This window comes from Electrophorus electricus, chromosome 19 (genome assembly GCF_013358815.1).
Source record: "Electrophorus electricus isolate fEleEle1 chromosome 19, fEleEle1.pri, whole genome shotgun sequence".
Taxonomy (NCBI): Eukaryota; Metazoa; Chordata; class Actinopteri; order Gymnotiformes; family Gymnotidae; genus Electrophorus; species Electrophorus electricus.
Window position 1 is genome coordinate 9,044,273 of NC_049553.1, and position 14,891 is coordinate 9,059,163.

The 14,891-nt window shown below is 40.4% G+C and overlaps 2 protein-coding genes and 1 long non-coding RNA gene across 6 annotated transcripts in view; 1 reads left to right on the top strand and 2 right to left on the bottom strand.

The window, feature by feature from the left end:
* Nucleotides 1-1,202, bottom strand: part of si:ch73-335l21.1 (insulin receptor substrate 1-B) — a 32,835-nt gene extending 31,633 nt beyond the window's left edge. For both annotated transcript variants that reach the window (XM_027031349.2, XM_027031348.2), the window contains exon 1: nt 829-1,202. In XM_027031349.2, coding sequence (XP_026887150.2) covers nt 829-1,177 — 349 coding nt within the window. In that variant the 5' untranslated portion in view covers nt 1,178-1,202. The remainder of the gene's footprint in view (nt 1-828) is intronic.
* On the top strand, nt 1,126-3,796 carry LOC113591004. The gene is made up of 3 exons (XR_003412155.2): nt 1,126-1,209; nt 3,351-3,430; nt 3,712-3,796. It is a non-coding gene; the product is annotated as an uncharacterized LOC113591004 (long non-coding RNA).
* agfg2 (ArfGAP with FG repeats 2) lies at nt 2,337-14,757 on the bottom strand. Of its 3 annotated transcripts, XM_027031352.2 has the most exons (15): nt 13,956-14,045; nt 13,506-13,684; nt 13,138-13,231; nt 10,468-10,583; nt 9,951-10,098; nt 9,568-9,688; nt 9,153-9,257; nt 8,377-8,409; nt 7,207-7,398; nt 6,444-6,528; nt 6,180-6,226; nt 5,952-6,035; nt 4,497-4,610; nt 3,736-3,806; nt 2,337-3,414 (listed from the first exon to the last, which is right to left on the bottom strand). In XM_027031352.2, the coding sequence occupies exons 3-15, from the start codon at nt 13,189-13,191 to the stop codon at nt 3,367-3,369; spliced, it is 1,218 nt and encodes a 405-aa protein (XP_026887153.2). In that variant the 5' UTR covers nt 13,192-13,231; nt 13,506-13,684; nt 13,956-14,045; the 3' UTR covers nt 2,337-3,366. The 3 variants fall into 3 exon arrangements, with proteins under 3 accessions (XP_026887153.2, XP_026887151.2, XP_026887152.2); XM_027031350.2 differs by lacking the exon at nt 13,506-13,684 and having other exon boundaries at nt 13,956-14,757; XM_027031351.2 differs by lacking the exons at nt 8,377-8,409; nt 13,506-13,684 and having other exon boundaries at nt 13,956-14,757.
* Nucleotides 14,758-14,891: the final 134 nt, after the last annotated feature.

The window sequence follows — 14,891 nt, forward strand, 5'->3', positions numbered from 1 at the left end:
GGATTTGGCTCCACACACTATAACTTTGTAAACAAACGCCTTTGCGCACTCACTGATTATTTTGCTAGGTTTTGCGTGTATGAGTGGCAGCACAGTACAAACATCAGAAAAATGCAAGCAGAAATGTGTACTCTGGCACTCGTTCCTTGCTGACTTCCAGAAAATAGCAGGGCTCAAGCAAAGAAAGCGAGTACAACTGAGAACTGATTCTTCTTAAACAGGAAAACATTTTGTTTCTCCTTCTGAAGATCGGATGGTGTTGTTAACTGCCTGAGGAAATAATCACCATTGAACGTATACGATAAGCTATGTCCTCCGCGTGGCGGCGTGGATAAGAAAGACCCGCAAAACAACTGGAACATAAGGGTCGCAAATAGTTTTACACCCTTCTCCAAAGCCAACGACCAAGCCCGAACAATTTCCCACAATAGTGCACACCAAGATAGAAGGAAAAGGCACCGTATTAGTAAATCAATGTAGTGGTCAAATATATAAACACCATATAAAGATACATATATACGAAATCGGCAGTGACTGAAATGATCTTAGTCAACAGATCGGATGCACTAAAAGCACATGCTTTATGTCGTGCGATATTCTGTGCAGAAGTGCTCCATAAAACCGTGTAGCCTACGGTACATTATACTTACTCCTCCAGCGCAAACCTGTAATCTTTGCACTACTCTGAAACCCCACATATTGGAAACAAAGTAAGAGGCCGTCAAAACTTGCCACGTGAATTCAAGAACTGCGCTTTACGCTACACATGCGAGTGCGCTCAGTGAGCTCGCCACCGACAAAGTATTGGGGCGAATTTGACGGGCTTACTTTTGCACTGGAGGTCTACCATCGCTTGATACCATTCGTCCTGGTCAGCCTCGTTGTCCGCCGCAACCGCGAAGCTCTCGGCCCGGGTGTACAGAACGATCATGTGTTTGTTCTTTGAGTCGGCCCGTTTGTTGATGTTGAAGCACGTCTCCAGAGCCAGTGCTTTCTTGGGAACGGGCGCTTTTCCACGAAATTTCTTCTCACTTTCATAATATTCGAGTCGGGCCGGGCCACGCTCTGAGGCTGTTCGCAGGACGAAGTATCGCCGGTGCATGGATTTCTGTTTACGGAGATAGCCGCTTTTCCGAACATCATCGTAGGCTGGCGGTTCGGCTGCCTGGTTCTCCATGGTTCGGCAGATGGATTGTTAATCCTTCACCGGTAAGTTTAGCCGAACTAGGTAACCACAAATATATCTCTTGTCCCCCTCTCTCCCTTCAGAAAAGTCATTTACGCAAGGAGAGAGAGGTTCGTGCAGTTTTTCCCCTTTCCAAAAATAATGTCATTAGCTAAACGCTGCTTTTTCCTGTACGAGCCTAAACCGCGCAAGTACCCAGCCGTACAGACGTGCACATGCGGCGCCGTCTGCAAGTAACTCCGTTCTAGTCTATTTATTAGCCTGAGTAGTTAAATCCCATTACTGAAGCTACAATACGATACAGTCCTCCAGCTCCCCGCCTCTAAATCCTAGCACACGGTGCTACTGTGGGGCCTGTCACTTATCGTCCCTCTGTAGTTAAGAGTGTGTGAGAGCACGAGAGGGGGGAGACTGGCTCCAGAGCACGAGGCTGCGAACTAGAATCAGATTTCATTTGCTGCTGAATCGTCCTGACCAAACATTCCAAACTTTACTAGCCATTTTTGACGCACTGATTCAAGTTTAACATTTTCTTAAATTATACCGTTAGCCCCACTAAATCTAAAATCTTTTTTTATTATTATTTATAAATTGTATTAATATAACTATAACATACAACAGCGCGTTGTTATTTATTAGTTATCTGTTAAAAACAACATTTTAGGAAAGTATTAAGAATAACTCACAAGAGCGGATTAGTTCTACTGGACTACTTCCATTTTGAATTAGTTACAAATATTAATTTAAAGGCGGTTCCGATTGGTCTCCAATTTGCTTAAATTAATTTGCGCCATCTGCTGGTTATTTCTAGTACTACAGCTATAATGTCTGCCAGCTATTTTGAGAAAGCTGCAGTCATCCTGAAATAATAATTAGGCTAGGTCACACTGAAGGTGAAAGTAATACCTTTCTTTTTAATTTCCAGTTGAAAGCCATAAAGAAGTGCAAATACATTCGTAATGCAACGATGGTATTATACAGATAAAAATATAAATGTAAATGCTATTTTAAAAATATATATTGCATGAAATCCATAAGCAGCAAATTCAAGGTAATGCTTGGTTTCCATTATATATATATATATATATATATATATATATATATATATATATATATATATATATATATATATATATATAATAAACAATTAGATGCACACTGACAAATATGAATAGCCTTTTATGAACACTTCTCTTTACAAAAACCTTTTAAATGAATCAGTACAAAAATTAAAGAAAAATGGGAGGAAAAAATGTACAGGAACATGACAATATTTGGTCCATATACATGAGTTAGACTTTTAGAGATCGCTGAAAATGCAGTACATTCAGCAGCTTCTCACTCCTGGTGTGCATGCAGTCTGACCGCACACATAGAAATGCTTTAAAATGCGATCTTTAAAAAAAACTAAATGCTCATGTTGAAATAAATGCTAAATGCTGCACATACATACACAAACACATGAAAAAGACTGATTCATTAACACACTCCTATTAACATGCATTGGGAGAACTGAAGGCTGGCCAGTCAGAGCTAAGGAAAAATGTACAGGTTATATGAAGCACAAGTTGCCTGCTGCCCTCTGCATTTCTTTAATGCCTGGAACTTGATACGTAAGAGTCTTTGCTGAAACACAGCTTAGTTGGGTGGAGGCTAAAGACTAGAAAAGGTTTTGAGATGAGACAGAAGCAGAAGTAAAAGCAGCTGTCTATAGGGCTAAGTGCGTGTGTGTGTGTACATGTGTGTGTATATATGCATGTGTGTACCTGAACAATAACATGAATATCTTCTTGCTATTATACCATGAGTTGATTTCTATTATCAAACACATCCAAGGTATGGCATGAATACACCCACCCACACAAACGAATACACAAACATACACAGACATACACAAACCTTCGATTTGTAGTTTGTGCACACACACACACACACACACACACACACACACACACACACACACATTGGGAATATAGACATAAGTAATACACTCTTTAATACACACACATTAACCTACACTAAGAAGACTGGGCAGGCATGTGTATTTTCCTTCTATCTGAAAGGGGAATTCTTTAGAGGCATTGAAATGGCACCAGTTCTTTAGAGTTATCTGTCTCTTGCTCACATACATATATTCTCTCTCTCTCTCTCTCTCTCTCTGTAGCCGAAGGGTAGTGGGATCAGATGAAAGGGTTCAGTGACGCTCCTCTGGTGGGGTAAACATTCCCCTGAGAGAACAAATGGGTAGGAATTAAGTTCATGATCACGCACACACACACATACACACTTATATACAAGGACACTTTTATATATGCACACTCACAAATGACCCTCTCATGGAAACATTTGTACGTTTGGCCTATATTTGGCCTAGTTTTATTGCCTTAACCTGGTTAAGACATCCAACTACAGTATCCAAACTAGACTATCTAAACTAACTATGTACACTATTCTGTATTCAATTTGACTTTTTTAAATGAACTGTTAGCAAAAGAGAGATTGAATGTGCAACCATACATTTCTAGGGAGCAGTAGTTGCTGCTACTCACAGTAAATGGGTTGACAGACATCGGTCGCTGGACTTTGGTGGTTGACTCAGTCATAGGGAAAGAAGTGAAACCTACAAACCAGGTGTATCAACAATCAGACACACTCATTTTATAATCCAATCAGACACCTACTCAACTGTAGTAAGCTGTCTATTACCACAGACAAACATTTTTACATGTCTTTTACATGACAGTATTGTCAATAAACGTAAATGCTAAAGCACAATTGTGCAAAGCACAGTTTCACCATATTTAATTAACTGATATGCCTAATAGACTCTTACTACAAGTGGATAAGATTAGGAAGAGAGGATATCTTAGCAAGGCTGTTTGTGTAAAGTTTTGTCCATTTTTTCAACTCCAGAGCAAAACTATAAAAGGTTACTCTAAGATATCCTTTCATTGGGAAATGTAGTCCTATATGTGAAAGTACTTCTACATGTCTAACATCCGTCTAACCTCCTAATTTACAAAACAGAAAAAATCATGACAGATTTACAACATAGGTGTTTCACCTTTTTGTTTTTAAGCACCTATTTACAATCCCAACTACTTACTCTGTGTTTCAGACACTATTTCCCATTATTTTGAAGTAAAAATAGATGCATCAAAATTGTTTTCAGTTGAAATAGTCAGTTCATCTACAGTACATAGATTAAGGCACAATAAACCCAAATACCCCTTTAAGGTTTTTTTTTAAGACTATACCAGCCGTTTACTGAAGCTTGTGGATGGTTACACAAGAGAAAGTGTGCACTCACCATTTGCCTCATGCTTATTGGTTCGCTCGTGTGGAAAAGCATTCTGGGCAGGGAAGGAGTCGGAGTGAGGAAAGAAAGCTGATGAAGAGGGTGTCACAACTGTACTGCAGTCACCTGTCAACCAGGAACAATTACAATGGAAATGACAAGGAATTCATGTTGGAATACATCATGTTGTGTTGTACTCTTCAAAAAAACACTGATTTGGGTTGTTATGTATCTCATCAAGTTCTGTTTGCTAAAGTTGAACTATATTTGAAGTGTGACAGTACTAATGTAATTATATTACAATTGATTCAACTGTGTTAAGCTCAACAGTCATGTACTGTCCCTCTGGACTTTCATTATGTGCAATGCACAATTTCACCATGTTTAATTGATATGCAGAAGTTCTTTTTCATAATAAACTTTCTAATAAACAGTGATTAACAATATTTGTTAAAATGGCTGTGACATCAGATGTCACAGCTGCCATGTTTCATCACTCAGTGGATTCTGACTACTGGCTTGGTAACATGCCAGAGCCCCCATCCCACCACCCTATGCGGCCCCCACCCACCCAGACATGTCAGAGCGCCCCTGTCCCACCACCCATCCAGGCTTGGGGCTCTCCCATCTCCTCCATGCATGGAATCGTGCTGCCGAGAGGAAGGACGATGGGCCAGTGTGTATCAGGTTTCACAGCATGAATACGCTGCTCAGTGTTTGGCTTTTATATCCCATGACTTATAGATTAATTAGGGGCTGGTCATGGTTCAGTGGGCCTAGAGTGAGATGTCTCAGACATACAAAGGGATGGTCGATCTCATTGCACTCACATGATTAATGCCTTCCGGATTTAAGAGAGGGTGTCATGTTTCTAAGACTGTAGCCTGCACTTTGTCTTAGAAAACCATTTGCTCTGACCAGGTGACATCACTGTTTTTCTTGGTACTGTATTTGTGTATTTGGTTTAAGAACATTTCTAGGAGTAAACAGTTTATTTGATTTAAAGGAATAAAAGCTCTCTAAAACTCCCTAAATTTAACCTACTATAATACGTAATGTTTTATATCTGTAGTTTTGTGCTTGGAGTTGCAGTGGGCCTTTAATATTTGAAAAGATTCATGCAGTTTTACATTGACATGTTGCTTGTCATAAGAAGTCATAAGAAGAATTTAAAAAGAGTTTTAAAAAATTGTATTTTGGTTTCCAAACCATAATTTTTCTTAATCTGGAATTAAAAGAAGCAACCCTGTGTTGTTGTATGCATATATGAAATGCAAGGTAGGTGTGTGTGTGTGTGTGTGTGTGTGTGTGTGTGTGTGTGTGTGTGTGTGTGTGTGTGTATATGTGTGTGTGTGCATGCGTGCGTGTTTTGTAACACTACATCAAGCAACAGTAATCCACAGAATGTTGACCCATTACAAGGACTGGATAACAGCGTGATTCAGAAACCTCTGGGATCTGGCTTACTTTTGGCTGTACTGTTGAATGGATTACTTGGTGATAGAGCAGGCTGAGAGGTACTGGCTGCAGAGCTGAATGGATTGGGAAAATCTGCAGAGAAGAAGGGAGGAAGAGACAGAGGGGAATAGAGAGAGAGAAAAATATAGACATGAGTAATGTAAACTAAATGTGCTTTGGATTGTGCTCTTTACTGATTTATCCACAAAGGTCTTTTTAATTAATAAATTTGCTCACTTGCAAATGTCTGAGAAGCAGAAGTGACCTCTGGAACACCTGGGGAGCTAGGAGAGGACAAGGGAGCATCACTGATTTTAATGGATTTGAAATCATGAAAATACTGCAGTAAAGAGAATCTCTCATGCTGGTATATTCCTGATTTTGTTTATGTTCACCATGAGTGATTACTGTAGTCAACCTGGTGCTTTCATGATTGAGTAAGAGTAACATTTGGTTCAGGAAATGCTGTCCAATCAATTTGTACAACCTATAGCATCTTACCTTGCCGGTGTGGAACTAGAAGAGAGCCTGTTGCCAAACAGGGTGCTGTATTGTGGTGGGCCACTAGAGGGAGCTGTGGAAACGACTACAAAGACACCCCGTTTACAGTCACACTGAGACCCCTTTTCATTGCTGTTTTTGATGTATTGTCATTGGCTTGCCAATGCTGTTTTCCCTTATGAGAATCTCATCATCACTTTAAGTATCATTCAATTACTGTATTAACTCAAGTGAAGCTCTTTTAGGTGACCCTCTTGGAGGACTTAAGGATCATGTTAACTGTAGACTTTAGGAGCAAAACTGCCTTCTACAGAGACCTGTTCATTAGATTATGATCTCTGTCACAGTTCCTTACAGCTAAATTTCTCAGACAATTTGTTAATAATGTATTGCAAATCATATCACAATCACACTCTGTAAAAATATAAATTTGTAGTATTTCATCCATATCATGAATCCCCATTTGCCACCATGAGCAAGTACTTGTTTAGTAAAACTCCCTCACTTGTTGGCTTCTGCATATGGCCACTCTCTTTATATACCTCAGATGCATTTAAGAGGAGGCCATTCTTACACATGTCGAAAACAAACTGAACTATTTTACCCTTATACGTAACCACAGTAGAAACAACACCTAATACAATATTAACAAATACATTTAGACTTAAAAAACACACATATATATATCTTGGAAAAGGCATCAGTTTACATATCTGACCAATAAGCAAAACAATTAGGGAATATACAGTCAGTGGACAGTTACCTGTGGCAGGTGTGCTGTTGGAAAAGGCCTTGTCAAGCTGAGACAACGGGCAGCAATACCTATCCTGAGAGACACGGGGCGGAGCCGAAGGGCTCAGGACACTGTGTGCGGAGCCACGACCGCCAAGATCCAGGCTCAGAGATTTAGGAAATGCCCTGAAGGGACCTCCACCTCCTGAGGAGATTGTGCGACCTAAATCAGAAAGATGAGGGTCAGTCAGACCCCTGAAGGACAAGGCCAGTCTCGAGGGACCAGCAGAGTGCATGGTTATGCACTGTCCCAGCGCCAACACAGATTAAGAAGCCTTTCATTAGCACAATGTTATATGTGAGTAAACCTCTGCACTGCACTGTCTGGCCCATTACATTCCTATCTTCATTAAGGACAACTGAACCTTACCTAATATAGCACTTTTCTTGATCCATATTCCTGCAGTTCACAAAAAAAAAATTTTTTGTTCGGAAAATTATGATTGCATGTACTGTTAAGTATAGCTGTGTGTGAATGAACTCAACAGAATCAAGATCGCTAATCATTAGAAAATTCCACAACATTCCAAAAGCTCTGCCCTAGTGTTATCAAAATATATCTCTCCTGTAAAGCTTTTATTTTTGGTTACCAGAGATCAGGGTGTCTCCTCTTCACCTGCTGACACTGAGACTCAGAGCTTTGAAGTCCCAGCCTGGAGCCCATGCAGAGCCCGTTCAATAGCATTCTATCAATGGCCATGCCATCGCTAGCATTTAGATATCGATTCACATATACCCAACATATCGCACATCTTTTCCTCTCAGCCCTTTGAGATGATTGTGACACATTTCCATGCAAATACAACAAATATATATTCAGCATGATGCTTCATCTTTAAGAGACAGTGGCAGAGGAACAACTGACCAACACACATCCACTGCTAATGACAAAGTCAAACCTTTCTGAAATTGACTCTGGGTACATGCATAGCACAAGACATATAATTAACAAAAATAAACATTGCATGGTCAATCTCTTTTTCTTATAAATACACATATACACACACAAATACACACACACATAGTTTTTTACCGATTTGATTTCCCTAGTCCCATTAGCTTGTCCTCAGACTTGTGGTCAGACAGATAATTGAGATGGTAGTACATGCACACATACAAGCCATTACACTATGTGGCTTACCTAGTGTGAAGCTGTTTTTGAAAGTGCTACTTGCTAAGATGATAGAATACATAGAGACAAAAGGAAAGACAGCTTAGGAATAGAAAAAACATTAACTTTCTGGGCATGTGTGAATCTACATGCGTGTGTGTGTGTGTGTGTGTGTGTGTGTGTGTGTGTGTGTGTGTGTGTGTGTGTGTGTGTGTGTGTCTGTTTGAGTGTCTGTGTGTGCATGTGCATGTGTATGTGTCTGTGTGTGTGTGTGTGTGTGTGAGTGTGTGTGTATTGTGTGTGTGTGTGTGTCTTGTGTGTGAGTGTGCATGTGTATATGTATGTGAGTGTGTGTGTGTCTGTGTGTATGTGTATGTGTGTGTGCGTGTGGGTGTGTGTCTGTGTGTGTATGTGTCTGTCTGTCTGTGTGTATGTGTCTGTGTGTGTGTGTGTGTGTGTGTCTGTTTGAGTGTGTGTGTGTCTGTGTGTGCATGTGCATGTGCATGTGTATGTGTGTGTGTGTGTGTGTGTGTATGTGTGTGTGTGTGTGTCTGAGTGTGTGTGTGTCTGTGTGTGCATGTGCATATGTGTGTGTGTGTGTGTGTGTGTGTGAGTGTGTGTGTATTGCGTGTGTGTGTCTTGTGTGTGAGTGTGCATGTGTATATGTGTGTGAGTGTGTGTGTGTGTCTGTGTATGTGTCTGTGTCTGTGTGTCTGTGTGTATGTGTATGTATGTGTGTGTGTGTGTGTGTGTGCGTGTGTGTGTGTGTGTGTGTGTGTGTGTGTGTGTGTGTGGTGTGTGTTTACCTGAAGGACGGGGGAGAGCTGGGAAAGAGGGGAGGCGGCTTTGGGGTCCCATTCCTGGTGAAATTGTCCCTGGCCTCTGCCTCTCCAGCCCACCTAATAATGAATCTGAGAAAGAGTGTGAGTGTGAAAGAGGGGGAGAGAAAGAGAAATTGTGTGAGTGGGAGAGAGTGTGAGAGAGTGAGAAAGAGTAGGCGAGAAAGAGTGTGAGAGAAAGTGAGTCAGAGAGTGTGAAAGAAAGATTAAATGTGGAGGTGGAGAGGTTGTTGAAAATTATTATAAAGTGAATCATCACACTAAAAAATATTTTGAGGGTATAAAAACACAAAGAGCATACAGAATATGATTGTCATTGAGACAGACAAGATATGAGAAAGCAAATAGAAAGGAGAGAAGAGGAGAAGAGAGTGAACTGTACCTTTAATGGTGGGGTCTCTGAAGCTCTGTGATCGAGTGGGCCGAGCTGTAAACATCTCTGTACGGACATCAGCTGGAGACACAGCTGGAGGTCTATCCCACGCTGATAACTGAGACTGAGACTTTGGGACAAGCACGGACATACAAATATACATTCATACACCCTACTAATGAAGTTTGCAAGATAAAGGAGTCGCCCTATATATTTATGTATATTAGTCTGACAGAATAAAAACTGACTTGCACGCCTTCCTAATTTTTGTGCATTATGCTTTTTATTCATTCTAAATGTCTATCTTCATGTATTTTCTCTTTTCAGCCTCTACTGAACATTTTTGTTTTATATAACCTCCCTCCCGCTCCCCAAGTTTCTATCCTTCTCACCAGCGTGCGTGATGGCCTGGCAATGGGGTTCAGGGCATGCCCAAGGGGAGGCTGACTCTGAGCAGGGCCATGGGGAACAGGCACAGCCTGAACCCCCGGGCTCCACGGACCTTCCACATCTCTCCTGGTCTTGCTCTTAGAGAAATGCCTAGAAGATTAAAAGATACTCCATAAGAACCACCAGAGCAAAGAGACAGATGGATGAATGGATGGACAGATGGATGAATGGATGTATGTGTAATAAGGGTGGATGGATGGATGGATGGATGGATGGATGGATGGATAGAATGATTCATTTTGACGGTTGATGCATTTATCTTAAACAAAGTATTATGAATAGATGGATGTATTTATAGATGGATGGATAGACAGACAAATATGTGTATGTATTAAATAGATTGATGCATGGACGAATAAACATAAGGCTGAATGATTAACATCAAACTCAAATTTTGGAGATACCCTAACATATACCACCTTCCATGTACACTTTAATATTAGATGTGTAGAAACTTACCATTTCTTTCTCTCGTATTTATCCTGAAGAAATTCTTTAAACTTCTGTGAATCGCGTGTGTCAAAGCAGCCATCAATCTTTGGGTCAAATGTACAGAGCCAGGTCCTCTTCCCAACCTGCAGTTCCCATAAATGTAGAATATGTTTTCAGACTCCCATTAAGCTCCTGTGATCAGTCATGTGTTTAATCAATGACCTGCATGCTGGGTTGACAAATTATGAAGTCCAGCCAACAATACACAAAACAAGTCAAAGCCTTGAAATCCTGCAGTCTCTTAAACACACACACACACACACACGTACACACACACACACACACAGATTCTTCAGCCAAGCAATTACAATGGTCAATGGCTATTCATTCCTATTCATATCTACAGTGCATATCTGCCACAGTCAGCAATACCATTTGTGCAGGAGTAGAGGAATTGACTCAGAGACTTGAGACTACTGATTTAGGACTGTTTCCCTAAAAAATGTTCCTACCAACAAATCATTAATAAGGGACTATTGCTGGAACAAATGGGTGACTTATAATAAATAGTTGTCAGACAGCTTATGTGTGTGTGTGTGTGTGTGTGTGTGTGTGTGTGTATGTGTAGGCTATGAAAGAATGTGAAGCCCTTCACAGATACTTCAGATGTGTGCACTTACACTCCCATTCAATATTTATGCACTTCAGCCCCCCCCCCCCCCCCAAAAAAAAGAACAAAACACACACTCACACACATTCACCAAGCAAGGAACTGCCACATTCATTTTCCCACATGACCTACCCTCTTACCAAAAGGAAAGAAACTCCTTCTATGTCCACAATTAGGGAAACACTGTTGTTTACAACCTAATGGATGTATTTTTTTCCCCGCTGCACTTAGAATGTACTTGTGGTGGGAACCAGAGACACTGGAGACCATGTGGGACTCAAGAACAACACAATAATTCACATGATTCCACTGTGTGTTGCCTTTTTATTTGTATCCGTAACCTTAATAGCCTACACCTCATTTTAAATATCTGAATAGCCTTAGACAACATACCATTTTACCATGTCACACAGATATAGTTGCAAGCTTTTGAATTACTAGCATTCCTCATAGTCTTATGTTGCAAGCAATATAGAAATATTACAGTACCATATCTTATTAAACAAATAATTTAAACAGCCAAAGTAACTGAAGCAAAAAAAAATGTGCGAACCCATATATTTTGTAAGTAGTGCTACCACCCTTATTGGCAATGTCTTAGCTAAATGCTTTGTGTAACTGCTGATCAGTCCTTCACAGAAACTAAGAGATCTTGTGGCATATTCCTATAATCAAAACTTTAATCTTACCAATAATTTTTGCATGAACAGCCTGTTCAGATCATACCCCGGCATTAATGTGGGACTGAGATCAGGACTCTGACTTCTAAAACCCAGAATGTCTTCTGTTTGAGCAATTGTGTTGTTGATTTACCGCTGTGTTTCGGACTATTGTCATGCTGCAGGACCTAACCCATTTTGATTTTGGATCAAAGGCATAAACTCTGGCATTCTGCTATAGAATTTTGTCATACATCTTGGAATTATTTGGTTTCTCAGTGGTTGCAAGCCATCCAGTCCCTGAGACAGCAAGCAGCCCACACCAGTACATACCTTCCATCATGCTTCACAGCTGGAATTTTTTTTTTTTTTTTTTTTTTTACAGTATATAGTGATCTATTAGCAGGCAATCCAAATATAACAGTGTGCAGTTATCTGTATACCAAAAACATTGCTTCAATAGTAATTTGAAACATCAGGGCAGTCTTTACCAACCTTGAGCGAGGCAGCCATGCTTTTTGTAGTGCTCTGATTTCCTTCTGTAATAATCTCCCACTGGGATTCAGTGTTTGCTCTTTTATGCGAGATATGTAAACCGATGTTATCAAGTACAGGGGATGCCTGTGGATCTGTAGCGGCAACTATATGGGTCTTGTCCACTTGTTTGATGATTTCAAGGAACACACATTCACTGTCACCCACTGCTAGGAACGGTAGCAATGATGTTAATTTTCTTCCAACTGCCTGACTGTGGATGGATGATCCTTTGATCCCACTCTTATTAGCTCCAACAGCTTTTCTTCAAAGATCCTCTAAAATGTCTTTAGATGGGGACATAGCATATCATAGTGCATATTGCATTTTTAATGAAGAGGCAGTTCAAGTCCACACTCGAATTGAGAACAGATCATTTTCCCTATAAGTTTATGTTTTGAATAATTTCAAGAATTGTTTGAATTATATCTTAAAGTGTTGTGGTTTAAATAAACAACTGTCTTTATTTATTACTATGACTATTGATGTTATGTATGAGTCATTGTTGCAGGACGGCGCACACTAACAAGAACACGCACTCGCTTGCAAGAACACATGAATAAATACGCTATTAAGTAACCTATACAATTCTTAGAAATATTGAATAAGGCTTTATGGAATGCAAGTAAAGCATATTTATTTTTAACAAGTGACCAGGTAATTTGAAGTCGTCCACAAAGTTCTCTTGCAAACCTATTTTGTGCTTCTCAGCGTTTTATTACAAGGTGTGGTTTACGCACTGGTGGCGAATCAATAGGAAGTAGTTATTGCATGGGTACCGCCCATATAACTCACGAAGCATCACTCCGTTACTGTACTGTGTGCCCCACTCACCTCGTTGCCATGGTTTTGCAAAAACTCTACTTCCTGTTGGGAAAAGGTTGTCATGGAAATGGACTTGACTCTGTGGGGCGGGTTGAGCCCCCTCCTGAAAAAAGGAAAGAGGTACAAACCGCGAATAGAAATTCATAAGCAAACAAGCGAAAAGGTACACATAAAAAGACGCAATACGCTAAAACATATAGATTACGAGTATGCGGAATATGAAACATTGAATTTTTGAGAAATTAATTTTTAAAAAAAACCGTTAGGTGATGCAGGTGCCCGAGGATGAAGGTGACGACAATGAATGCATAACAGAAATATATAATCGTGAAAAAGGGTATAATTATTTATTTTTCTGTGTTGGTGAATTAGCTTACTTGTAAAGCCTACGTGGAACTATCAGAAAGTACAGTCCACTGATGTCTTAGGAAATGTCTGCGTCCCTAAGCTAGCGCTGGACTGGGTAGCTTGCTGACATGCACAAAAAGGCTTAGAATGACGCCAAATCTGGTACCATGACGAAATGAAACGTAACACGGGCGCGATGGGGGCACGCCTGAAAATGACAAAGTAGTGATTATCGAGTGAATTAAAATGTAAACACCCAAGGCGTGTGTCTTACAGACTTACTGAGACACTGAGGGCTTACCCTATGGTGATATTCTCTACACACGTAATAGCCTACTATATGATTCTATCTGGTTACACAAACAGCTCCGACAATAACGTAAGACTATCACAAGACATACTAATAATTACAATTGAACTCTCAAAATTACATAAGGGCAGAACAGACGATAGCTATAGACATATTTAAGGCCACTTACAGCATTCCCGAGCATGATGTGCAAACGTAGCAGCCAACTGTAATATCGATGTAAGTCACCCCAGGTTGACTGCACTCGAAGCAGTGTTTATTCGCTCCTATTTGGGCGAGCTCCCGTACCTTGCGGGCACATATCTCCTGGTTGTCCCGGTGCTTTCGGTTCGACATACTGGTGTCTCGATAACACACTTCCCCGCTTGTCGGGGACGTCGAGCCTAAGGTGGCGAGCCGCAAACTGGCCCTCCGTTAGGCTACACTCAGTTCCCCTCCGTTTTACTCTGGTATGTTACTCACGCCCGCATTATGAAAGCGATTATGCGGCTGGTCTTCATATGACTGACTTGAAACGATCTTTCATGCGTAGGCTTTTTTCCCCTCCTGAACCTAAGTCACGACTGACCGAGCTGCACGTTTGTCCACTTGAGTTTTACTACCACGCTGTTTATTTATTCATTGCTGTAGATCCATTTTCACTCACCACATAAAAGCTCTCTACTGATTTTTCGTTTACTACGTATGTAACCATCTGCTACATCGGCAAGCTACTGCGCACACGCCCGTCGTCCACGAAGACGCGTCGTTTTGGAACGATGACAGAATTTTGGATTTAATAAAAAAAAAAACAGCTAAGGCGCAGACGAAAGAACAAACTTAGCGCAGTTACTCTGGATAAACGAATATCCTAAACGCGACAGGATGGAGACCAAGCAATAGTTTTAAAAAACCTCAATTTATAACAGTAAACTGTAATGAACACCCTTTTCTCTCTTTTTGTCCGTATTTGTAGTGTTAACCAGCAGCTTCAATTTTATTTGCTGACAGAGTAGTGTATATCACGCCCTTTTTATCGTAATGAAAATGAAAATGTTGTCCTTCTACCATTAACTCTTTATGGTGTGCATATATGAATATCTCATTGTACTCACACTAATGCTGA